The following is a 25,062-nucleotide window of genomic DNA, read 5'->3' as shown; positions in this document are numbered from 1 at the left end:
TCTCCGCACGCCATTGACAGACTCATAAAACCTTTGCATATCGTTCTGCTCCATTTTTTCCTGCGCCTCACTGGCTATTGTAACGCATCGTTCGCTGTGGTCTTTCGTTCGATACAGTTGACAACCGTGATCGAATTTTACTGACAACGAGGTAGTGATCAGAGTCAATGTTCGGACCTCTGCAGTGTTGGTAAAATCACTCATAAATCTCAATCAACGAGCGCTCCCGTGCGAACGAAATCGTTTGTGATTTTAAAGGAATGCATCACGCTTGAATTTTTCATGCTAAAACGCATCATTTCACTCATTTGCTAAAAAATCATTTTGGTTCAAAAACGCATTTGAAATCAATTTGGGGGCAATTTATTGCTTATACATAAAAGAGTGTCTAATATTTTATGCGATAGACGTCAATTCACTGTTTTTAACGAAAGAGAACAAAAGAAAACCTACAATGATTCAAATGGATGATTCAACTCATCCATGAGTTTTTAGATGCTGAGTTGGGTGCGTTTCAACTCACGCTTGATTTGAATCATCCATGAGTTTTGAGATTTTGAGTTTTTACCAACACTGGACCTCTGAATGTCCGCACATCGATAACATCCAAGAAATGGCGCCCATCCACCAGAACATGGTCTATCTGATTGCAAGTTTTTTCATTTGGGTGTCTTATCTTTTCGTGCAAAGTAGGGGCTACTGATGGCCATCCCTCTGACAGCAGCAAAATTTACTAGCCGTAGGGCCGTTGTTATTGGTAGCGGTGTGAAGGGTCTCCTTACCGATTATGGGACGGGAAAAGTCTTCTCTACCAACCTGAGCGTTTGCGTCTCTGATAACAATTTTCACGTCATGCTTTGGGCACTCTCCATAGGTTTTATCAAGACATTCATAAAACGTGTCCTTCACGTCGTCGGATTTATTGTTTGTCGCCGTAAACGTTGATTAGGCTGTAATTGAAAAATTTGCCTCGTATCCTCAACACACAGATTCGTTCGCTAATGGGTTTCCACCACATCACTCGCTTCATCTGCTTGCCCATCACTACGAAACCAACTCCATGCTCTGCTTTTTCACCGCCGCTGTGATAGATGTTAAACTTAAATGCAGTGTTAGTCGTGGGGTCCACGGCTCGGAATTCACGTTCTCCGGATCTAGGCCATCGGACTTCTTGAATAGCGGCCACGTTCACTCCAACCTTCTGCAGTTCACGTGCCAACAGGCTTACTCGTCCAGGTTCATTTAGGGTCCTGACATTCCAGGTACCGAGTTTCCAATCATAGTCCTTATTTCGTTGCCCGGTCGGTTGCCAAAAATAACGTTCTCTTTTTCTTCTATCTCCATTTTTCGTGGTATTTGAGAGGCTTCAGTAAGCTACCTTACCGGGGTCGCGTTACCTACATCGCGATGATGGGGCTGCCACCTTAGGTATAGCTGACGCGATACAGCATTTCGTTAATCAGCCGCTGGGTACCAGGCAGACGCTGTTTGAGCCGCACCTCCTGGTGAACAGACGCTCGAGGCGTACCTTCTCACTCTAGCTGATGTCAGAAGGACAACAGTGCCCAGGCTGCACTACCAGCTAAGTACACAACCCTAAGCTGGCGGTCTTTTGTCATCGGACGACCCGTGGAAGTGTGAGATAGGGACTTGTGGGGACCAGAGCTCTGTTGGGCACTCCTTCCTTGATGTCAACCCACCATTTTGCAGCCCTGTCGAACAGTAATCCGGTGAAAATAGTTCTCGACAACAATCCGACGGGAACAAGAAGGCGAGGTGCACAGCGGGCAAGGTGGATCGATCAGGTGGAGGACTGAAAGGGGGTTTGTGAAAACTACAAGGTGCGTATGGAATACCAACGGGAAATGGTTTACAAACTTGAAAATTTTTAAGTTCTGCGAGGATTAATTTTGATTAAAACAAATTTTTATTTCATGAAGCCACTTGGCGACGTACATGAGACTACCAGTTGAGCAATGATATAACGAAATCTGAGAATTGGAGAAATATTCAATGTACGTATGGTCAGTCTGTTGCTGTGTTGAACTTGATCCTAGAATTAAAAAAAACACATAAATAAAGTTTAAAAAAATATAGTCAGCCTAATCAACGCAGACTACCTATCTTACGACAGACTTTCTTTGGAACATGTTGGTCAATGAAACACGCCGAGGCGCGCTTCGATATTCACATCTTCTAGGTCCAGAATGAATTATGATGATGGTCGGCTTTGCGAAATTCGATACGAGCGTTAGGTTCAAATCAGGCTAGTTTCAGTAACGTCATATAAACGATATAGGCTTTTGAATCTTGTTTATTTGGACGCACCAATTTACCATGCATTCCAATCATATCAGCTAATCATCCGGAACGAATTTTGTTTCACCCTCTGTTGGAGCTGTGCAATGGTGTCACCTATTTCAGTGCTCACGATATCGCCGGCCGGTTGGAAAATGAAGGAGACGCATGGTGCGGCTGTCCGAACTGAATTTTGCGTACTAGGTCAGTTAAATATTTTAAAAACCGCATCGTTGGTGCTTAATAGCTCGTGTTCAACTAATTCATTTCAATTATTTTAAAAGACCCGCTCTCATTTGTACCTTCTACGAAGGTAGTTGCTAGTCATAGCCCACACCTCTTATCACTTAAAAGCAATAAAACTTCAAATCAAGGAAACAATCATCAACAGTAATATGAGCAATGACGCATCCTGTGTTCTACCCGACGGCGCAATGAAACCACGGATTGTAGAACACTCCCGCATTGTTGAAAAGCCAATTCCATTTAAATGGAAATGGGTGGCTCTGCTGACGAAGTAGTTGCATTTTCGCCTGCGTGACAGTCACAACGACAACCTTGAGGCAGAGCCATGACAAAGTATGAAGAGAACATACAAATTTAAAAAATTCCAACTAAAATCATCTTTGTTTAGTCAATTCAAGCAGGATGTCCTGGAGGAACACAACCGAGTGCGTGCTCAGCACTCTGCAGCACCCCTACAGTTGGATGAATCCATTTGTCGATATGCCCAATCGTGGGCCAATCATCTGGCGGCTACCAACAAGCTTCAGCATCGCACCACGAATAAATACGGTGAAAATCTGTACGTCCTGCTTGGAAGGGCGGAATGCTCCGGAGTGGACGTCGTACAGAGCTGGTACAAGGAGCGCAAGGATTATACCTTCGGTCAACCGGATCCGGGCTTGAGGTTTTCCAAAGTGGGACACTTTACGCAAGTCGTTTGGAAAGATTGTACGCATTTGGGTGTGGGTATGGCCATTGCGACCGGTGGCAAGGGAGTGTACGTCGTGTGCAATTACAACCCACCGGGGAACGTCAAGAATCGATACTCGGAGAACGTGGCTGAGAAATTTCCAGTGCCTTGAACAAGCTATTAAATGGACAAATTTTCAAAAGTGTGCAAATTATATAAAAAGTTTGATGAATTTAACTCCGCCACGCTGTAAATTTTTCAGATACGTATTTACACCTCAGCTGCAAGGTCACCTGACGACCTAACTTGTGAGGTCTAAAAACGTATCCGTAAAGATTACAATGTTTTGGAAATAAATGGAATAGTACTATACTAACTTGTCTTAGAACAGATAAAGACATTCCACTAACAAAGCCTAATAATTATTTTGAAGACAATCAATAAATTAGCCACCGAATAGAAAATGATTTTTTTAGTCACATATAAATTGTGTGACTTCTATATGCAAATTATAGGGGAGAGTGTTCCGAAACTGACCCCCGGTCTATCTCACAGATGGCGTTGGCGGTGAGTATGTTTGGATGTATGTATTGTCCGTAGAATACTACCGCAGCACAACTAAGTAGGACGTAAGCAGCGATCTTCTAACCCTAGCAGCACAATTTCGACCAATTTGGTTGTTGTAACTCAAATGTGACTAAATTTGGTTGTATATAGGTATCAGAAACTGCTGTACCACATGTGTGCTGCTTGGGAAGGTTGTGTTTTTCGGAGTTTCCTAGCCATATTTAATTTTTGCTACGGCGGAAGCTGTGCCCGCGGAAGGTTACAGATTAATTCTGCTGTCAAGTTTTGCCTTTCTCGTATACAAAGTATACGTAAAGGCTATATGTTCGCTCCAAAAGCATTTTCCATAGAAGGTTCGGAGACCCATAGTGTTATATACCGATCGACTCAGCTCGACGAATCGAGGTGATGTCTGTGTGTGTATGTGTGTGCGTGTGTATGTGTGTGCGTGTGTGTGCGTGTGTATGTGTGTGTGTGTGTATGTGTGTGTATGTGCGCAAAAAGTCTAGCCCATTTTTCAGGCACTTACCCTTGACCGATTTGCTCGCAATGAAATGCATTCGACGCAGAATCCTGTCCCATTGTTTCCTATTGAAAATTGGCCGGATCGGACTATGGGCTCAGAAGTTATGGTCAAAATACTTTATCTTTCGACGAAGACGAGTGAAAAAATCTAGCTCACTTTTTTGTCACTTATCCTTTACCGATTGTTTCGCAAAAGTAGCGTTCGACAGGGGATTCCGTCCCATTGCTTTCTATAGATCTATACAGATTTCTTTGAGCTCCTGATGTGTTTCCATGGTGTTTGAGCAGTCGCATGCCCAGTTTCATTGCTTTTGGTGATATGGCCCTTGCTCTTCCCATTTGGACCCCTGAATCCGGCCCCGGTCAAAATTTCAAGAGGTCAATTTCAAATTCAAACAGAGTTCTTTGTGCTCCTGATGTGTTTTCATGAAGTTTGAGCAGTCGCATGCCCTGTTTCATTGCAATTGGTGATATGGCCCCTGCCCTCCCCATTTTCACTCCTAAATCCGGCCCTGGTTGAAATTTCCGAAGATCAATTTCCATTTGAAACAGATTTCTTTGAGCTCCTGATGTGTTTCCATGGTGTTTGAGCAGTCGCATGCCCAGTTCCATTGCTTTTGGTGATATGGCCCTTGCTCTCCCCATTTGGACCCCTCAAGCCGGCCCTGGTCAAAATTACAGAAGGTCAATTTCAAATTCAAACAGAATTCTTTGAGCTCCTGATGTGTTTTCATGAAGTTTGAGCAGTCACATGCTCAGTTTCATTGCAATTGGTGATATGGCCCCTGGTCACCCCCATTTCGACCCCTAAATCCGGCCCTGATAAGAATTTCTGAAAGTCATTTTCAATTGAAAATTAAATATTTAAAACTCCTGATTTTTAAATCTGTGCAGCCGCGCTCATGCAAATTTCATTGTAATTGAATTTTTAGCCCATACTCTACCATTGTAACCCCTGAATGCGGCCCTGAATTCAGTCAATCCTGCCCTACTCAAATGGTGAAAACATCGGAATCGACTAAAAATCTTTACAAATATCTTTTTGGGTTGGTTTGATGGGTGATTTGATAAATTTTGGGCATGAACACGTCCAGAATATTGAAGAGATGTTTGAATTATAGAAAAAACACCCCCGCGCACACTTATTTTTAGCAATAACTCGGACCTGAACAAAAATTTCGGTTTGAAAATGTATCAGGGCAAAAATATAGCTATTCCCATTGAGCACAAACGAAACCGCGAGGAATTTCGACGATCAGGTGCTGCATGCGAGCCATTTGAAAAAAAAAATCCGTTCGTCCCGGGGCTTAGAGGGTTAACTTCATAAAAAAATATTTTGCAATTTCTGATCATAATACCTGGTTTACAGCATTTGAGTGATGAAACGTCCTACTTCTCCATACCAATGACATGTATGGGTGCTTTAATAAACATTATGCAACTCAAATGGGTTGCATAAAATCCATTATTTTCCATTATAGCAAATGCTGGTTTTCCAAGTAGCACTCATTTGGGTGCTATAATGGAAAACCAGCATTAGAACAATAGTTACATGGCCACATTTGGCTCAATGAATCAGATACAGTGGTTGGTTTCCTACCCGCCGCTGCCGTACCCAGGCGCTAACGTATATGTAAAAATAGCCGGCAAGAGTTAACCACCTGAAGTTTGTATGGCGAAAGATATCTAACGCGGGTTTTCTCAACAGTAGGAACTTTCAACGAAAAACTTTTTGGTACCAGTTATGTAGGAAGCTGTTGGCTACTACGCCTACCAAATATTTTTTCGATTAAGGTGCTTATTTTTGATATATTAAACATTAGATGCCTTTCGCCATACTGATTTTCAAAAGTTAACTCCTAGTGTGCCGCTGTAAGCACGCTCAAAGCAGGCGATTCATTGGCTTGGGTGGGTGTTCAAACAGTGTATTCTCTGTGTCACGTAATAAATAAAATAATTTGGTGAGCATGACATCAAATTCTTCAAATGCAGGTTTATTTATCGCTCTATGGTCTGTCGAGCACCTAATGTGGCACGATAACATGGAATCTGTTTTCTGCAGCAACACGATTTTTTGGCAAGATTGATCATGTGAAGTAAATAAAATTGTACCATTTTGGTACAGATTTATCATACTCGTGCTGAAAAAATCATCTTTTTGCAACTAGTTGCACAAACTACTATTTTCAATTCTTTGCAATGAAACTGCCATAGCATCATCCCATGAATGAATATGTACAAGATACAGCGATGACTAGATTTTTAGCATGTTAAAATTTTTCTGCCCCTGATTTTGACTACAACCGATTTTATGACGGTTTTGATATGGTTTCTCCACGAGTCAAAACCATTAATTGCTTTATATTTGTTCTATTTGACCTCTCTAAAGAATTTTTCTCGACACATTTTATAAAGAGCGAGAAAGGCATCATCACCGCTAGGTGGATTAATATGGGTTTTTCTTCCAATTTTCTGCTCATTTTTCGACTGAGAGGATCGAAGTAGGTGATAATGTGAGATGAACGCGAATTTTTTTCATCCGTCATTTTTCCGTTTTTTGACGTAAACTACGTCTAAGGGGAAGACTCGGATACAGGGTGACAAATGAAAATTTCCAAATCCGAGACCGTCACGAAATCATGTAAGATTTTGAACGTTAATAGCGCATTCATCTTTCGATGTATTTTTGAGATTTTTATATCAATCGAATCAGAAACTCTCCACCAATTTTCCAGTTATATTGAAACATTTGATTATCAACGTTAAAGTAGGGTATTGGATCATTTTGGCAGCACCTCTTTTTCCCGTTCGCAACGTAAGTCTCATTCGGCCGTCGTTAAGTGTAGTTGGTTTTTAAGCTCTTCTTTTTGTGCGGTGCTTCGCACCAGTTTGCCACAAAAAGTAGGGCCAGAGCAGTGACCGCAGTCGGCGATATACATACAAGCGCATAGCATGTTTGTGCAAGGATAGGATGATCGATTGTTAGCAACGGCAATGCAATGTCATAATGCGATAATCGCAATGCAGATGAACAAACATGTTCGATTCAAAGATGACTTAGGAAAATGGTAAGCCATTTTATGATAAACTGCAAATTGTTAAATATATTTTTAATAGGGGGAAAGACGGCTTTGGCAGGTTTTGTTCTATTATTGGCAGGGGGTTTTTGTCGACCAAATTTTATGAAATTTGGCCACAATATTCTTTGATATGCAAGTCAGTCATGTCAGTCAGTCATAAAAAACCCCCCTGCCAATAATAGAACAAAACCTGCCAAAGCCGTCATTCCCCCTATTAAATATGCGCCAAAATCAAAAGAATTCAATTTTAACTCAGGAAGTTTGAATGCACTTCAGATACTCTGTGGGTACAATCATGCGGGGCTTATTGTATACTACTATAGCTTCGGAACGCATACTTTATTGAAACGGGCTATAGGTTACAATAGAACTATTACTTTCTAGCTCCCAGATCTAAGATTCTTGCAATTATATTAATAATATGGTTGCAAGAATATGTTATCCATAATGCCACTGCCAGATATTGGGAGTTAGATTGTAATAAAATAGCACAAACACCCTATTCCCGTCCGCAGCGTATACTACTCTGGCGCATCTCATCCGAATGCACAGTGTTGCTTTTTGTCGATTTCGTGCGCTTTTTTAATAGCATCGTTTCTGTTGATTTTTTTGCTGTAGTTTGTTTGGAGGAAACGTTAGATATCATAAAGGGCTTTTTTGAGAAAATCTGTAGTAGATTAATCCACCTAAAAGTGAGATAAAAATTTCTTTTTCACCTAAATAAATATATGCGCCTAGTGTCTTCATAGGAAAGTTGTAGCGGATGGTATTTTAGGCCACTTTGCCAAAAATCATGTATCTGTGACTAGCTTTACTGAATAATGAAAATTTATTTACCGTGGAATGCCTAAAATCAGTTTTTGAGCATAACTTTTTTTTATATGTTTCAGCCACTTTTACCTTCTACAAAGTTGTTTAGCTAATAAAAATACACGTTTTTGTAGAACATTTGCAAGCTCTATCTCTTAAAATTGATAAGTTATTTGAGTAAATATGTTTTCTAGGGGTATTTGAGAATCGTATAACTTGGTCCAGCGCACCTGAAAATAAGCGCAGACAACTTTTAGTTCTCTGAAGCTGCTGTATGTTGACTCTTACACTAGCGATTGAAGCATGTTTACACGAAATTACAAACGAGTTATATAGATTTTAAATTTTCTTGTTTTGGCCTTACTCGTACACTAAGATTATGTATAGGCTATAGGATCACACTAAAAACCAATATTTGATAATTGGCCCATAAGCCCATAGTTTTATATAGAAATTCGATAAACTGAGCTGATGTCTGTATGTGTGTATGAGTGTATGTGTGTATGTGTAGACATTTAAAGACACCTTTTGCCTTTCTCGTACACTAAGTGCAAAACTAAAAGACTTTTTTATTAAAGACTAGATATACACATAGTGTCTTCAGGGAAAGCTGTAGCGGATAGTATTTGAGCCATATTGCCAAAGACTTTACCTTGTCTAACTATTATACTTTAAAAAAATATGTAGCAGCTTTTCAATGGAAGATCCTAAAATCACATTTTTTTATCATAACTTTTTTCCTATTTTTCAAGACTTTTCCAACCTTCTACAAAGTTATTTGTCAAACAAACTACACGTTTTGTGGAACATTGCGAAGCGCTATCTCTTAAAGCTTAAAAGTTATAATGAAAAAAGGTGTTTTTTCTAGGGGTGTTCAGAAATCAAATAGCCTGTTCCGGCGCAAAATGGCCCTAAAACTTTTAGGATTCAGAAACTACTGTTCTTCTACTTTTCTCTAATGATTGAAACTTATGTTTTACACGAAATTACACGTGTGTTATATAGATTTCAAACTTCTCTATAAATCTCTGCTTTTTTATTAATTCTGTATAAGGAGGAATCGCTTCTCAATACATTTTGTCAAATGATTGTTCGCAATTGAATACACAAATATGATTAAATGTTTTGAAGCGTTTTGAGCTGTATGGCTTCAAAAACGTTGAAATGTACATACATCTGGTTCGGTGTGTGTTCGATTGAAATTTTTACATGTTACTATTGAAAGTGAATTATCCGTTAAACGGGGAATTTGAAAATGGCAGTTCGCTTTACTTCAGGTATGTAAGTGTAATAACTATGGCACGTGTGAATTTCGTGTAGAGCATGAGGTTCAAGTCACTGAGAAAGGTAGCAGAACGTGGTTTAATTAGGTTCAATGCTAGAAAGTAGAGAAAAGTAGAACAATGCTTCTGTTTCTGGAAAAAAAAAGTATTTTGAATGAAAACTGAAAGTTCTTTTTGGTACCGTTTTGATTTAAGTCCCGAACATGGCTCATATTCCAAACACTGGCGTTTTAGCGCCCCAAACTAAAACTGTCATTGGTTTTCCGCACTGAGGATCAAGATAACAAACGAATTCAAACTCCTATGGAGAAAATTACACGAATAAAGTTAAAATGGTCATTTAAAAGCTAAAGTTCGCAATATGAGTCATGTTCGGAATTTGAGTCAAAACGGTACATGGCTAGTATTTGTTGATTTCTAGTTGGCGCAACCGGGTTTTATCGACTCGCGCTTCTTTGTCGGACTCAACAATACGACTATCCCTTCTCTGCCAACTATTCCTCGTCACTCCAACTAACAGAAGGCGAAGATTCTGCCAAAGGTCCAAGGCTCGTATTCTTCCACCAGTGATGACTCGATGCTCTGACTACCATTGGACAGAGGCACCTGTTTGTCCGTAGCCAAAGCAGAGATTCTTCGCAAGGTCCAGGGCCGATGCGTATCGTCTCGCATCTGTCGTAAAATCGCTAAATCGTGGTACACGCACTCACCAGTATACACCCCCAGCAACAAACATATTGCACATCGATCATATAGGTATATGCCCGAATTCTCTCACAATATGGTTACTGCAACAAGATTGGCTCAACGTGTGCTGCTTGGGATATCATAACCATGTAACGCTAGTGAGTTATTTTTTTTTTTTTTTTTTCAGAATAGTAGTATTTAATAATCATACTCCACTGTTTCCACCTATATATTACTAACAATAAACTAGAATAGTGACTCGCAACAAATCAAAATTCTTCGTAATTGGTGACTTCAATGCCAAACACCGTTCATGGAATAATGCTCAAAGCAATTCCAATGGTAAAATTTTATTTGAAGATTGTTCTGCGGGATATTATACTATTCAATATCCCAATGGACCAACTTGTTTTTCTTCCAGTCGAAATCCTTCTACAATTGATTTAGTTTTAACGGATTCAAGTCAGCTGTGTGGCCAATTGGTAACTCATGCTGACTTTGACTCTGATCATCTTCCTGTGACATTTGAAATCTCACAAGAAGCCATTTATAATCCAATCAGCTCTACTTTTAATTATCATAGAGCTGATTGGGATTCCCTAAAACGTATATCGATAGGAATTTTGATGTTGATATTCCTCTCGATACCAAAAGTGATATTGATAATGCTCTCGTATCTTTGACAAATTTAATTGTCGAAGCCAGAGGCATTGCAATTCCTAAATGTGAAATTAAATTCAACTCCATTATTATTGACGACGATCTTCAGCTGCTGATCTGTCTTAAAAATGTGAGAAGAAAGCAATACCAAAGAACTCGCGATTCCGCGTTGAAAGTTATTTGGTGAGATTTGCAAATTAAAATTATAAAACATTTCGCTATTCTGAGAAATACCAACTTTGAGAATAATGTCTCGAAGTTGGATCTCAGTTCGAAACCCTTTTGGAAATTAACAAAAATTCTTAAAAACCTCAAAAGCCAATTCCAGCGCTTAAAGAGGGAAATAAAATTTTATTAACAAATGGCGAAAAGGCTCAAAAACTTGCTCAGCAGTTCGAGAGTGCCCATAATTTTAGTCTAGGTCTCACTAGTCCAATTGAGGATCAGGTTACACGGAGCTTCGAAGACATTCTCAATCAAGAGAATGTTTTTGACCCTTCGTTGGGAACTAATTTGGATGAAGTGAGATCTATTACTAGAAAATTTAAAAATATGAAAGCCCCAGGTGATGATGGTATTTTCTACATACTTATCAAAAACTTCCTGAGAGCTCTTTATCCTTTTTGGTTAATTTATTTAACAAATGTTTTCAATTGGCATACTTTCCAGATAAATGGAAAAACGCCAAAGTTGTTCCAATTTTGAAGCCGGACAAAAATCCAGCTGATGCTTCTAGTTATCGCCCAATCAGTTTGCTTTCTTCAATAAGCAAACTGTTTGAAAAGATTATTTTAAATAGAATGATGGTTCATATTCATGACAATTCTATTTTTGCTGATGAACAATTTGGTTTTCGCCATGGGCATTCAACCACCCATCAGTTATTAAGAGTAACGAATTTAATTCGGCTCAACAAATCTGAAGGATATTCGACTGGAGTTGCTCTTCTTGATATAGAGAAAGCATTTGACAGTGTTTGGCATGAAGGTTTGATTGTAAAATTGATGAATTTTAATTTTCCTCTGTACATCATTAAACTGATCCAAAATTATTTATCAGATCGCTCACTGCAGGTAAACTATCAGAATTCTAAATCTGATAGATTACCTGTAAGGGCTGGTGTCCCTCAAGGCAGCATACTGGGGCCCATATTGTATAACATTTTTACTTCTGACTTACCTGATTTACCACCAGGGTGTCAAAAATCTTTGTTTGCAGATGACACAGGTCTCTCAGCCAAAGGGCGAAGCCTTCGTGTCATTTGTAGTAGATTGCAAAAAGTTTGGATATTTTCTCCACTTACTTGCAAAATGGAAAATTTCCCGAATGCTTCCAAAACTCAGCTTATAATTTTCCCACATAAGCCGAGAGCTTCTTATTTGAAACCTTCTAGCAGACATATTGTCACTATGAATGGGGTTCCAATTAATTGGTCTAGCGAAGCTAAATATTTAGGACTTCTGCTAGATCAAAAATTAACTTTTAAAAATCACATTGAAGGCCTTCAAGCCAAATGTAACAAATATATTAAGTGTCTATATCCACTTATAAACAGAAAATCAAAACTTTGTCTTAAGAACAAACTTTTGATTTACAAACAAATTTTAGACCTGCCATGTTGTATGCTGTGCCAATATGGACTAGTTGCTGCAATACCAGAAAGAAAGCACTCCAGAGGATTCAAAATAAAATTTTGAAAATGATTCTGAAGTTGCCTCCGTGGTATAGTACCAATGAACTTCATAGAATTTCTAATATTGAGACATTGCAACAAATGTCCAACAAAATAATTTCCAATTTTAGACAAAAATCGTTGCAATCTTCTATTGCAACGATTAACTCCTTGTACCCTTAGTATAAAATAGGTTAAGATTAGTTTAAGTTGAAAACATTGTAATTCCTACATGGTTCAATTCAACCAGAGGAAAAATTCTAACTGCCAGAGGCAATTGAAATGTATTAATAATAACTAAAAAGTAACATAGCAAATAAGGATGATAGTGTTAAGAAAACACGGAACACCTAGTCTAAGAGATGAATGCATGTATTAGATAATTAGCAAATAAAATTAGTTAAAAATAAAAAAAAAAAAAAAAAAAAAAAAGAATAGTGGTCGAAAATTTGGAATGAAACTGAATCCCTACTAATTTTACTCTAAGTCGAATGCAACAGTTGGAATTACGAAAAGCATTATTACCACTTGGGGTTTTAAAGTTAAAATTTTAAGTTATCGTACCGTCGTCGGGGAGACAACGGGTCAAATGGGGGTGAGAATGGGTCACTGTTTCAACTACATATAATGCTTGTAGAATAGATTTAATGTATCTGAGAACAATAAAACTGAATTATAAGTGACCTTTTTGAACGATTTTGTTATCCGACCTCCAGACTGTCGGTGAAGGCTCGGACGTCACCCCTGACTACGGTATCGAACAATTTTTTTTATATTTTAAGTTATGGTAATTTTGTTCTAAACCAGTGACATAAGTAATCGAATGAATTATCTTAAAATATGACTACATTCCTCACTGCACCAAACTATTCTACGTAGTTTACGTTGGGCGGTCGTGTCTTGTACATAACCCTTCAGATTTTTCCGCGAGTGCTCTAGTGTGAAATGAAAATAATATTTCAAGGAGGATGGAGATGTTTTTCGTTGACCTATTCTTCAAATATTACGAAGAAATTCAACTAATCCAGGCAGTGACGGATTACCTACGGCATATGAGCAAACTTGCCTCGCACAGGAAATGGTTGTACAATGATGTTCTCACTTGAGAGAAATTAGCGCAGCGCAAACTTAAGGAAAATTCGGTGAGATCAATCCAATTATGTGTTATTATGTATGATAGTAATGTTGCTCGTGTTTTCCTTCAAATTTTTATGGAATTTGTTAGAGCTAATTCGGTACACTGTAAGCAACTATTTCATAACTAAACTACTTGGGCCTAGGGATCCGATTCCCGGCTCACTGCACATAAAACTAATGATTTATACTATTTGGAAGCCGTAGGTTTACGAATGATATTTTTTTTAAATCTCACATTTATCTCGCACAATATTTAATATTTTTAACCATTTATTTTACTCCTAATTGAGCCAATTATAGAAAATAAAAATGTAGATATCTTCGCTCTTCGTTGCAACACCACTGAGCCGGAGTGAATCATTTTATTTTTACAAAACGGTAGGGAAACTGTACCGGTTTTGGCCATGTTCCTAATTTGGCCAATTTTGAAAATAACTCCAAAAATAAACAAGAGATATATCCCTCACGATTCAACGCTGCTTTTAACTGGTCGAATATTTTGGAAAAATATGTATTTTTCAGGGTTATTAGACACTAAGTTGTCCAAAACTTAAAATAAACACCTACCTGAAAATCGTCACAGTGCTCGATACAATGATTGCTTAAATCTGTTAACCACCACACAATAATGCTAAACTTACGCACTTCAAACCTTCCTATTTGTTTGTTTCACTAGAACTTATAAAAACGACTGCATATTTTTATGAATTTCGATATGTTGTCTGTATTTGTTACGGTTAAGACTCTATGAGTCGATATTGAGGTGATGAAAAGTAGCAAAAAGGATCGGGTCGTAGCATGCGTTGCAAAAGGAGGCGCTTATGTCATTTTTCCGTCGTGTTTTCGCGTTATGATTTCGGACCGAAATTAATAGTTTCAAATCATTTTTCGTATATAGTAATGCGGATTTTCAAAGTGTTTTTTGGAAGAATTTCTCAGAAGCGAGTTCGGAGAATAAGACGTGGTTTAATTATAAACGTGTTTGTAAATTAGTGACGATTGAGCGTGTCGGCATCTGAGCATCTCTACACTGTAGTTTCTGCATTACGGTTGGCGGCGAGTAGTTCCAGAGTTGGTTCATGTCAACGGCTTAAGACTGGTTTCGTACTACCCGTTGCTGATATAAGTAGAGGCGCGATATCGATTTTTCCTATATAAATATGTTTATTTATTTATCTTTACATTTATATACTTTGAATTTTCTCCTTATTATTTGTGGTATGTGTAACCATATAAATAATAGTAAAAACAAATTTCGCTCACTGACAATTTAACTATAATCAGTAATTCCATATTTTTTATTTTTAAAACAGTAATCTTATTAGAAAACCATTACCTACTTGAAATTTTATACAGTAGAAAAGTAACATTGTAGTGTTGTCAGTAACGAACGAAATTTTAGATGTGCCACATTGTATGTATGTTTTATGAGTGCGTGTTTTCTCTTGTTTCGGACAGTAGATCGATCGCGCGGTCTGTCGAAGTATTGTGATCTGCATTACGCGGCCGGTAATTAAATTAATCAGTTCAGTGCGTGTTTTTTTCGGAGTAGCTATCGAGCAAGCGTTGTGTAATGCGTATCTTAGTCGTCGCGAAGTAGTTAAGATATCGAATCAGTCTTCGGGAAAATTCGTAAGACACGCTTTGCTTATCCGTTTTTGTATCATCATGAATATGGTTTTGTTGAGTGTATGCCTTTGCCAATAATTTGAGGCTATATGAATGCACAAACATTTTCAGCCTCAGGATAAATAGGAAGAAATGGTAAGCCGATCTCCATAACCTGTGCAACAATAATGATATTTTTACCACTATATACGTGCCAGAATCAAACGGATTTAGTTTTGATTCAGGAAGTTTGAATACACTTCAGATATCTCTATGATATGTGGGTGTACTCATGCGGGGCTTATTGTAAACGACTATAGCTTCGGAATGCTCGCGTTCTTGAAATGGGCCATAGGAGTTGCAATGAAACTATCACCTTCTAGCTCCCGGATTTAAGATTCTTGCAATTGTATAAATAAAATGGTTGTACGAATATTCTATCCATAATGCCACTGCCAGACAGTGGGGGTTAGATTGTAATAACACACACATAACACATGAGTCGATATTGAGGTGATCATCGACTCATGGAAGTATCGAAATGAGGAGAATAAAATTCTTGGGAAGCTGTTTGAAGGGATCTCTATAGTAACCTTTTTTATGTGAAATAATTTGCTTCCATGAGTCGATATCGAGTCATGGAGCATCGACTCATGAAGGTTTGACTGTATTGACAATATGAACTTAATTCATAATATGTTCTTAATTCACATTCAAAAAGTAAATTAATTAACAAATACAGAACGATTACGCGATCTGCTAAATATTTTGTTCTGCTTTATATGGGTGAATAAATTAATTAGCAAATGAAATATTGTTGCGCGTCCGATCGTGTTTCGTCTAATAAGCAGAACGATCGCGCGATCATTGAGATACTTGGCTCTGCGTTGTGCGGATAATTAAATCAATTAACAAATAAAAATTTAGTGCGTGTTCTATCGTGTTTGTATTAGTACGCAGAGCGATCGCGCGATCATCGAAATATTTTGTTCTGCTATGTGCGGTTGATTAGTCGATTAATTAGTACGCGTTCGATTGTGTTTTTGTTTAAACTTCAACAAACTACACGCTTCACACGGCAAACCGTTTACAATACCTACCCCATGTATCCAACATCCCAGTGATTTCTCGTGGAAGTGCAAATGACTCGTCGGCTTCCATCAAAGCGAGTATCAAGTCAACATTCTCCTACCCATTACTTAATTGACCTGCATTCGGACACGGCCGGCGCTGGTATTGCTTAATATTTTGGTCACCAGTTCTTACACATTGAAGATGATGTTAGTCCCAAACATCATCTGTTGGTTCTCTGTGTAATTACAACTGACCTGGCAATAACGGAGTAGCAACCGTGGGCGGTCAATCATGCTCATGCTCATGCTCAATTTTCTGCTCATTTTTCGACCGATTAACAACTGATACATATAGGGCCTGAGGGTTACAGTGATTACAGTGTCTGCCACATACGGAAAGTGCCGCAAACCATCTTTTCCGGAGTATATGTAATGAACTTCCGGAGGGAAGTTCTTCCACGTGAGAAAAATTACCACATCACCATGAACAAAAAAGGGACCCAGCAGAAAAAACTGAACTCACTGCATTGAATGAAAAATATCTCGCGGTAAACAATGTTGACAGATCTGTAACCGGCTGGGCCTAATGCTAATAGTATTCAACGTGCTAGAGGCTGTTTCTAGACCAATTTTGCCGATTTCAATTGGATGAATGAAGCCCTGTGGTGGTTGCTCCGAAGCTGCCAATTATCATCAAAAATGATGCCTTTGAAGTTAATACTGACAGCCTTTCAGGTCATAAATGGACAAATGACATCGGTGAGCAAGTTCCAATTCCTTTCTTTTACTTGATTTTTACTTGATACCGTGATGAGCTTTCATTCCATTCACGCTGCGCTATGGTAATGCGCTATGTCTAAAACCATCCGAACTAGAGCAATTCTTTGCTTCTAATTCCAATCAAATGAAAAACTATTGATCGTTTTCCGTTAGCGCCTGATGCTGGCAGTGACGGGTAGGAAACCAGCCACTGTATGTGATGCATTATGATTAGAGCCTCTAATTTTAACCAAAAGCTAACCGCTTTCTCATCAAAATTAAATAGGGGAACGGTTCGGCACTTCATCCCATCAAAAACAAAGCAATGAAAAGGAATATGATTTGTTTATTATTTTTGTGATTTTTTCCGCCAGTGAGCACGCTTGTTAGCAAAATAAGCGACTAGATTGGTGTTGTATTTGTTTGTTTTGCGATAAGATGAATATATGTTCAGTGAGATGGAAATCGGAACAGTTCCCCCATTTGCCTAGTTTTTTTATAAGCTCCGGATAACCATACTTTTACAAAGAATCCACGGTTTTCGGTAAACCATGATTTGTGGCTCAGAAACGGGAGCATTTCGATAACGTTTACGAGAATCGTAATTATTTAAGTCGTTGTGCGGTTTATGCTTTTTATGTTCATCAGGAATCCTTTGTACAGCCCAGATGAAAATAGTTTTATGATAACTCATATGTGAATAATATGTGTATGTACGTTATGTGGAAGATATTGATTTGGAAAATGTATTGGAGGTAACCACTTTCCCTTTGATGGGACTCGAACCCATGACCCTACAGTACGCTAGACTGGTGCTTTAACCAACTAAGCTACGAAGGACCTCCATCGGCCTTCGCAACCTAGAGGATACTGAACGAGCTCGAGATTCCCAAGTTGGACGCATAGTCAAATCACTCGCAATCCATTTCTCAAGCCAATACTTCCACATGTGTATAGTACACGTCCACATTAGAGGAGCGTGAGTATTTAGAATGTCTGGCGGCTATACACATTCTTCATCAGCAACTGTACTGATCAAGTGAGGTTGTATAAGCTACTAGCTTTATGTACCCGGCCTTGCTCGGAGTTGCCAGTTTGGTTTGCAGTTTTCTTTTAAAATCGGAAAATGATAAAACCAATTAGTCAACAGGGTAATTGTGTTTACTTATTCATACTTTATCATTTGATTAAAAGAAGGCTTTTGGAAACATTAACTGATTTTTAACTGAGTTTGAATAGCCTTATTCCGGGCAAACGTCTATTTCTAAAGAAGGGAAAACATCCACCGATGTCTTATTCCGGGCAAACGCATATTTTTAAAGAAGGGATAACACCCACTGTTCAAGCACTTGCCGTTTGTGTACGGCTACTATTCGTTTCGTTTGTACAACTTCACTCCCCCACCGCACCGTGCCCCTTTCAACTTATCACTCCCAGCACTTTCTTCGCTCGACGTGGTGCACCTTGTCACCGTGAATCGCTCCCAATTCACTTCACTACCGTGCGCGCTTGAAACCACCTTGACTTGATTCGGATTTGCAACAGAAAATCGTAGTCTGTTCCTTCGTCGACTGAAACTCGCGACGGACGATTAATAACTAACTTTATTTACAAACCATAAACACATACATCACACACAGAATAGATACAACAAAACTATTACATTCAGATTTACAAGACGGCGCACAGTAGGTGCGGGTGTGGAATTAATTGGTAAGTATTGTTTTAACGTTTTATGTTTGTGTGTTGTGTAGTGTAAGTGGTGTTTCTATTTACAGGTTTATGTTGTGCTTAATATACTAAATACATAAAACAATTTTCATTTCACGGACAAAATATAGGCAATTAAATATTAAACATCCCGGCCGCCAATGAAAATTTGAAACACATTGAGTGGTGACATAGGAAGACATCACGTCTGGACTACTCATCTTTGGCGATATAATTGATGTCGTCGATAAGAATGCAGAGGATCGATGTAACCGGAAGCCGTGCGAATCTGAAAGGTGTCCACGGCTGAGCTACTGAATAAACGGGGAACGGAAGGGTACTTGCCTACAATCAAGTCCGATCCGTTGGGTCCGGAGACCCAACGGAGAGCCTCGTTCCTCTTTACAGATGCTCCAGGAACACGCTCGATTCCCCCGAGCTTGGGCCAGGAGACCCCTCGACTGGCGGAATGATATTTGACGTTGATTGGCACCTCTGAACGATGTCGAATTGGTTTGGTAATCGGGAGAATCACAAATAGTTTAGGGAATATCTGGAAGCTGTACGAGTCTGGAAGGGTTGAACGGCTGTATTACTGGATGGTAAAGGAACGAAAGGGTACTTGCCTATGGCCAAGTCCCGTCCGTTGGGTCCGAGGACCCAACGGAGAGCCTCGTTCCTCTTTACAGATGCTCCAGGAACACGCTCGATTCCCCCGAGCTTGGGCCAGGAGACCCCTCGACTGGCGGAATGGCATGGGTCGTTGTTTCGTCCATCTAAACGATGTCGAGATGATTGGGTGATTGGGAGGATCACAAATAGTTGAAGGAATATCTGGAAGCTGTACGAGTCTGGAAGGGTTTGACGGCTGTATTACTGGATGGTAAGGGAACGAAAGGGTACTTGCCTATGGTCAAGTCTCGTCCGTTGGGTCCGGGACCCAACGGAGAGCCCTCGTTCCTCTTTACAGATGCTCCAGGAACACGCTCGATTCCCCCGAGCTTGGGCCAGGAGGCCCCTCGACTGGCGAAACTCCTTCGTTTTCTGGATAAGTAGCTACGTTATTCGGATCGACTTCCACCGGTAGCAAGCAGAGCTTGCCGATGGCTCGTTGTGTTGTTCCAGTGCTTGTCTTTACGTTTGCCACTCGAATGAGGCCATCTGTCCCAGGCAATACGCTTAGTACACGGCCAAGCTGCCATTTCTGCGGCGGACAGCGTTCGTCCACCAAAGCGACAATTGAACCGATGGTCAGGTTACCTAATTCCCTAGTCCAGCGGTATCGATTCTGCAGGGTTGCCAAGTATTCTTTGTGCCAACGTGACCAGAAGTGCTGCGTCAGCTGTTGTACACGTTTCCAACGAGAGAGTCGATTTTCGGGAATACTCTGCAGGTTTGGGTCTGGGACGGCATTAAGCGGCCGACCAATCAGAAAATGGCCAGGTGTAAGAGCCATTTCATCTGATGGACTGATGGGCAGTGGTGTAATCGGACGCGAGTTCAACTGGGCTTCAATCTGTACCAGTGCAGTTTGAAGTTGACACTCTGTCAAGTGAGCGTTACCAAGGATTCTCCGCAACAAATGCTTTACGGACTTTACGCAGGCTTCCCAGATGCCACCGAATGTGGGAGATCGTGGCGGAATGAAGTGAAAGCGAATTCTATCCTCCGCGCATGCCTTCTCTACTGCCCTTTGATGCTGTTGTCCAAGAAAAAGTTTGCGAAGCTCTTTCAGTTCTCGGTAAGCCCCAACGAAGTTCGTCCCGTTGTCACAGTAGATGTGTGCGGGAATCCCTCTTCGTCCGGCGAACCGTCGGAGGCTAGCGATGAATGCTTCAGTGGTAAGGTCCATGACAAGGTCGAGATGAACCGCTTTCGTTGCCATGCAGACAAACACGATAATGTAGGCCTTCAATAAAGGATTGCGAGTGCTTCGCAGTGTGGTGCGGAGGTAGATTGGGCCGGCGAGGTCTATACCAACGTTCTGGAACGGATATGCTTGGTTGACTCGTACGCTTGGCAAGTTTCCCATTAACTGCTCAAGAGGCCTGGGTTTCGTACGTGCGCAGATCATACAATTGTGGGCAATGCTTCGCACTAAATTCCGGCCGCCAAGAGGCCAGTATCGTTGACGTATGGTGGACAGCAACAAATTCGGGCCGGCGTGGAGAGTTTTAAGATGCTCCCTCCTAGCGATCATCTCTGTGAGGCGATTCTTGCTCGGCAGAACGATGGGATGCTTCTCATCGACTGATATTGCTGCATTGTGTAGCCGGCCACCAACCCTGATTATTCCGTTCACTACTTCTGGGTGAAGGAAGCGAAGCTTTGACCGATGGCCCACCGGTCTTCCCGAGCTGAGCAGACAGTAGTCCTCCTTGAAATGTTGTTGCTGAACCCGACTAATCAGAGCAATGAGGGTGCGATCAATTTCCTCTGGAGAAAGCGATCCAGTAACTAATGGTTGCTTATTCTTGCGGCGGATGCAGTTGTCACAGAATCGACGGATCCAAGAACCAATTCGAAGGAGATGACTGAGAGTGGAAAAGCGTACTATCAAATCCTGTCGATCTTCTTCAACTGCCGGCCAAGCAACTACTTGTCGTCTCTCTTCGTTGACGTTCGCCTTTAGTATATATTTCTCTGGCCACGGATAATTTTCGAAACTTAGCCACTGTGGTCCATGCCACCACAGTGCACATGCTGCAAGCTCATCGAGGTCCATTCCTCGTGAAATATAGTCAGCTGGATTGTCTTGAGATGGTATGTGGTTCCATGTAGCCTTGACAGTTCGTTCTTGTATTTCTGCCACACGGTTGGCTACGAATGGAGCCCAGGTTTGAGGTATTCCGGAGATCCAATTCAGAACGATCGTGGAGTCCGTCCAAAGGAAAATTGAAACGACATTGTTGAAATTCTCCAGAACCTGGCACAGTAGTTTCGATAGGAGTAGTGCAGCGCACAGCTCTAAACGGGGAATGGTCTTGATATTCATGGGAGCGACCTTAGACTTTGCAATGAGCAAACGGACTGTACAGTGACTTTCGCTATTGATCGAACGCAGATATACGCAAGCTCCATATTCTAACTGAGAGGCATCATTGAAGCCGTGCATTTCCAACCGTTGGAATGCGGGACTTATCACATGTCGAGGAATGCGAAATTTATAGAACCCAGACATTTTCTCTATGAGCTCCAGTCAATCACATGCGAACCCGTGGGGAACAGGTGAATCCCAATACAGTTGTACTCTACAAAGGGTTTGAAGCATCATCTTCGCTTTCGCAATAGTCGGACATGCAAATCCCAGCGTGATGCTAACGCCCGCTTGCTGAGCACCGGGAATTCCACCCAGTGAGGTGGTTTGAACAATAGGAAATCGGTTGATGGTTCCCATCGCAGACCGAGCGTTGTGACGGAAGCTTCGTGGTCCAGATCTCTAAGTGTGCTTGTCTCTCGAAGCTCCACTGGGATGGTGTCTAGTACAGCTAGACTGTTGGACGACCATTGCCGAAGGGTAATACCAGCTGAAGCGAGCATTGTGATAAGCTGTTCACAGGTCATGGCGAGAGAGCTTTCCTTATCAGAACCAGAGAGAAGGTTGTCTACGTAGAAATCATGACGCAAAAGATGCGCAGCCAACGGGAATTGGTCTTTCTCGTCGTCTGCTAGCCTTTGAAGTACCCTGGTCGCAAGGAACGGAGCACTGTTGGTACCGTAAGTAACGGTGCACAGCTGGAAAACTTTTAACTGTAAATGTGGGTCATTGCGCCAAAGAATTCGTTGCAATGGCTGATCAGACGGGTGGACCAGGATCTGCCGGAACATCTTCTCAATGTCGGCAGCAACTACGAATTGATGGAATCTGAAGCGCATGATGATTTTCACCAGGGAGTCTTGGATGGTTGGACCGGGAAGCAAGACGTCATTTAGAGAGAGGCCTGATTTTGAACAACAAGAAGCGTCAAAAACGGTGCGAAGCTTTGTTGTTGAGCTTTCCAATTTCATAACTGCATGATGAGGCAGAAAGTACTGAGGCTGAGTATCGATTTCCTCGGGACCAACCTCCCGCATGTGATGGAGCTCCAAGTACTCATTGACGAACTTGTGGTACAATAGCTTCTTATCCGGATTTGCTTCCAGAGACCGCTCCAAACTGTAGAAGCGGCGGGTCGCATTGTATCGGTTATCCTTCAGCTGCAATAGGAGCTCCTCACGCTTTGGTAGTTTGACGATGAAACGACCATGTGTATCTCTCGTAGTGTTCCGGATGAAATGTTCTTCACAGTATCGTTCTGATGGAGACCAACCTCGGTTGTCCTGCACCTCTTCTAGCTGCCAGAAACGGTTGACTAACTCTTCAATCACACAAGGATTACTGAACTGACAGGTGCGAGGATTCACATGATCGTGATTGTTCAGTAAACATTCACCGGAAATCACCCAACCAAACTCGGTGTTCTGCAGCAATGGTAGCTGTTCTCCGAGGATTATGCGTCCGTATCGGAGTACTTGAAAGAAGTGTGCTGCACCCAGAATCAGGTCAATGCTTCCGGACTCAGCAAAGCTTGGATCAGCAAGATCCACATGTGAAGGAATAGACCAATTACGTGTGTCTATCTTAGACTGCGGGAGCTTGACGGTTATCGATGGAAGAACAAGCATGGAGGTGTCCAGCGAGAAAGGCGCAACTCGAGATATCAGCGTGACCGTGGATTTGTACTCGACCGAGACAGACTTGTTCCCGATTCCACTAATAACGACGGAGTGCGATAGACGAGTTCGCGGTATCTGCAGCCGATCGCAAAGAGCCCTAGAGATGAAGTTTCGTTGCGATGCACAGTCCAATAAACAGCGTGCAACACTGGTATAACCTTTACAATCTCGGACGTTCACGAGCGCGGTAGGTAATAGGACTAATCCCGGGCGGATCTCCTCGGCATGTGATACAAGAGCATATTGAGGTGTTGCGGATGTGCTCTGGGCATTGGCTTGGTTGATGGTGCTGGTAGAAGGGAGTTCTTGCGAGATGGGAGGTTGCAAAGTGGATTGAGATTGCGAAGCGGACTGAGTGGGAATTTGCTGTGTGACTCCACTGGACTGTCCACCAGCAGGAGGTTGGTAATCGTCGAACGTGTGAAGAAGACTGTGATGCTTCCTGAAGCATATTCGACATCCCTGACTGGTACAGTTCCGGGCGAAGTGGGAACTCGATCGCAAACAATTCATACACAGTTTTTTCTGTCTTACCAAATCCATTCGCTGTTTCAAGCTCAGATTCCGAAAGTCCGAGCAGTGATAGAGGTAGTGTTGTTGACCGCATTGGGCGCATGACTTCGGCTGATTCCCGGTGGTAGCTGGAACGGATGAAGTACCAGAAGCTGTTGCAGGATATGCGACGGGCCTCGTCGGTTTTGATTTGAAGCGGGGCAGAGGTGGTGGTGAAGGGTCGTTTGGAGCAACTGCAATCAAGACTCGGGCGTAATTCTGTAGAAAGTTGACCATTGTGACATACGAAGGTATAGTTGTGGCCTCGTCAACTGCAGAATCTTCCGGCTTAGCAATTCCACCCAGAACTGAAGCGATGTTTTCCGAGTCGAGCCTTGTGCAGTGGCTCTCCCATTCCCGAAGCGTGTGATGATCCAGACGAATGGATAATTGGTATACCAGAAGTGAGCTCCACTTGTCTGCTGGTTCTCCAAGGCTTTTAAGGACGGACAGTTGCTGCTCAAAACGGTCGACGAGTGTCAGCAACTCCTCCGCTGATTCGCGCTTCATGGCCGGGGTGTCAAAGAGGGTCTTGATATGGCATTTGACCAGCTGCCGCTTATTCTCGAACCGAAGTCGAAGAGTTCTCTTAGCATCCTTGTATCCTTGCTCGCTAATCTTAATTGGATCAAGGATTCCTGCTGCTTCTCCCTCCACAACACCCTTGAGGTACTGCATCTTCTCCACAGCGCTGATATCACTCCGGGAACCGATAGTGGACTCGAAGCAATCCCGGAACACACACCAATCCTCCAGCCTTCCGCTGAACTTTGGCAGATTCAGCTCAGGAAGCTTCACTCGAAAAGACTGAGTGGGTGGAGGCACATTGCTATGGGAATAAGTAGAAGGTTTGGGTAACTTACTTATGTAGAAAGCAGAGAGCGCGTAGTATTTGCCGTCAATTTTCATACGCTCTTGCTTTAGATCGATCGGGCTGTCCTCGGTTGACAGTAATTCCAACTGAACAGCTATTTCGTGGTACTGGTCGTATATCTTCTCCAACCGCTTT

The 25,062-nt window shown here is 41.4% G+C and overlaps 2 protein-coding genes across 2 annotated transcripts in view; both read left to right on the top strand.

The window, feature by feature from the left end:
* The window catches only part of LOC134218077 (uncharacterized), a 241,164-nt gene that overhangs the window by 56,736 nt on the left and 159,366 nt on the right, over positions 1-25,062 (top strand). The window lies entirely within an intron of this gene.
* LOC134214103 (Golgi-associated plant pathogenesis-related protein 1-like) lies at positions 2,453-3,664 on the top strand. The gene is made up of 3 exons (XM_062693541.1): positions 2,453-2,502; positions 2,583-2,877; positions 2,933-3,664. Exons 2-3 carry the CDS (start codon positions 2,870-2,872, stop codon positions 3,384-3,386), a joined length of 462 nt encoding a protein of 153 aa, XP_062549525.1. The 5' UTR covers positions 2,453-2,502; positions 2,583-2,869; the 3' UTR covers positions 3,387-3,664.

This window comes from Armigeres subalbatus, chromosome 2, assembly GCF_024139115.2.
Source record: "Armigeres subalbatus isolate Guangzhou_Male chromosome 2, GZ_Asu_2, whole genome shotgun sequence".
Lineage (NCBI taxonomy): Eukaryota > Metazoa > Arthropoda > Insecta > Diptera > Culicidae > Armigeres > Armigeres subalbatus.
The sequence above is the reverse complement of the archived record's forward strand: the minus strand, read 5'-3'. Positions and strand labels throughout refer to the sequence as shown.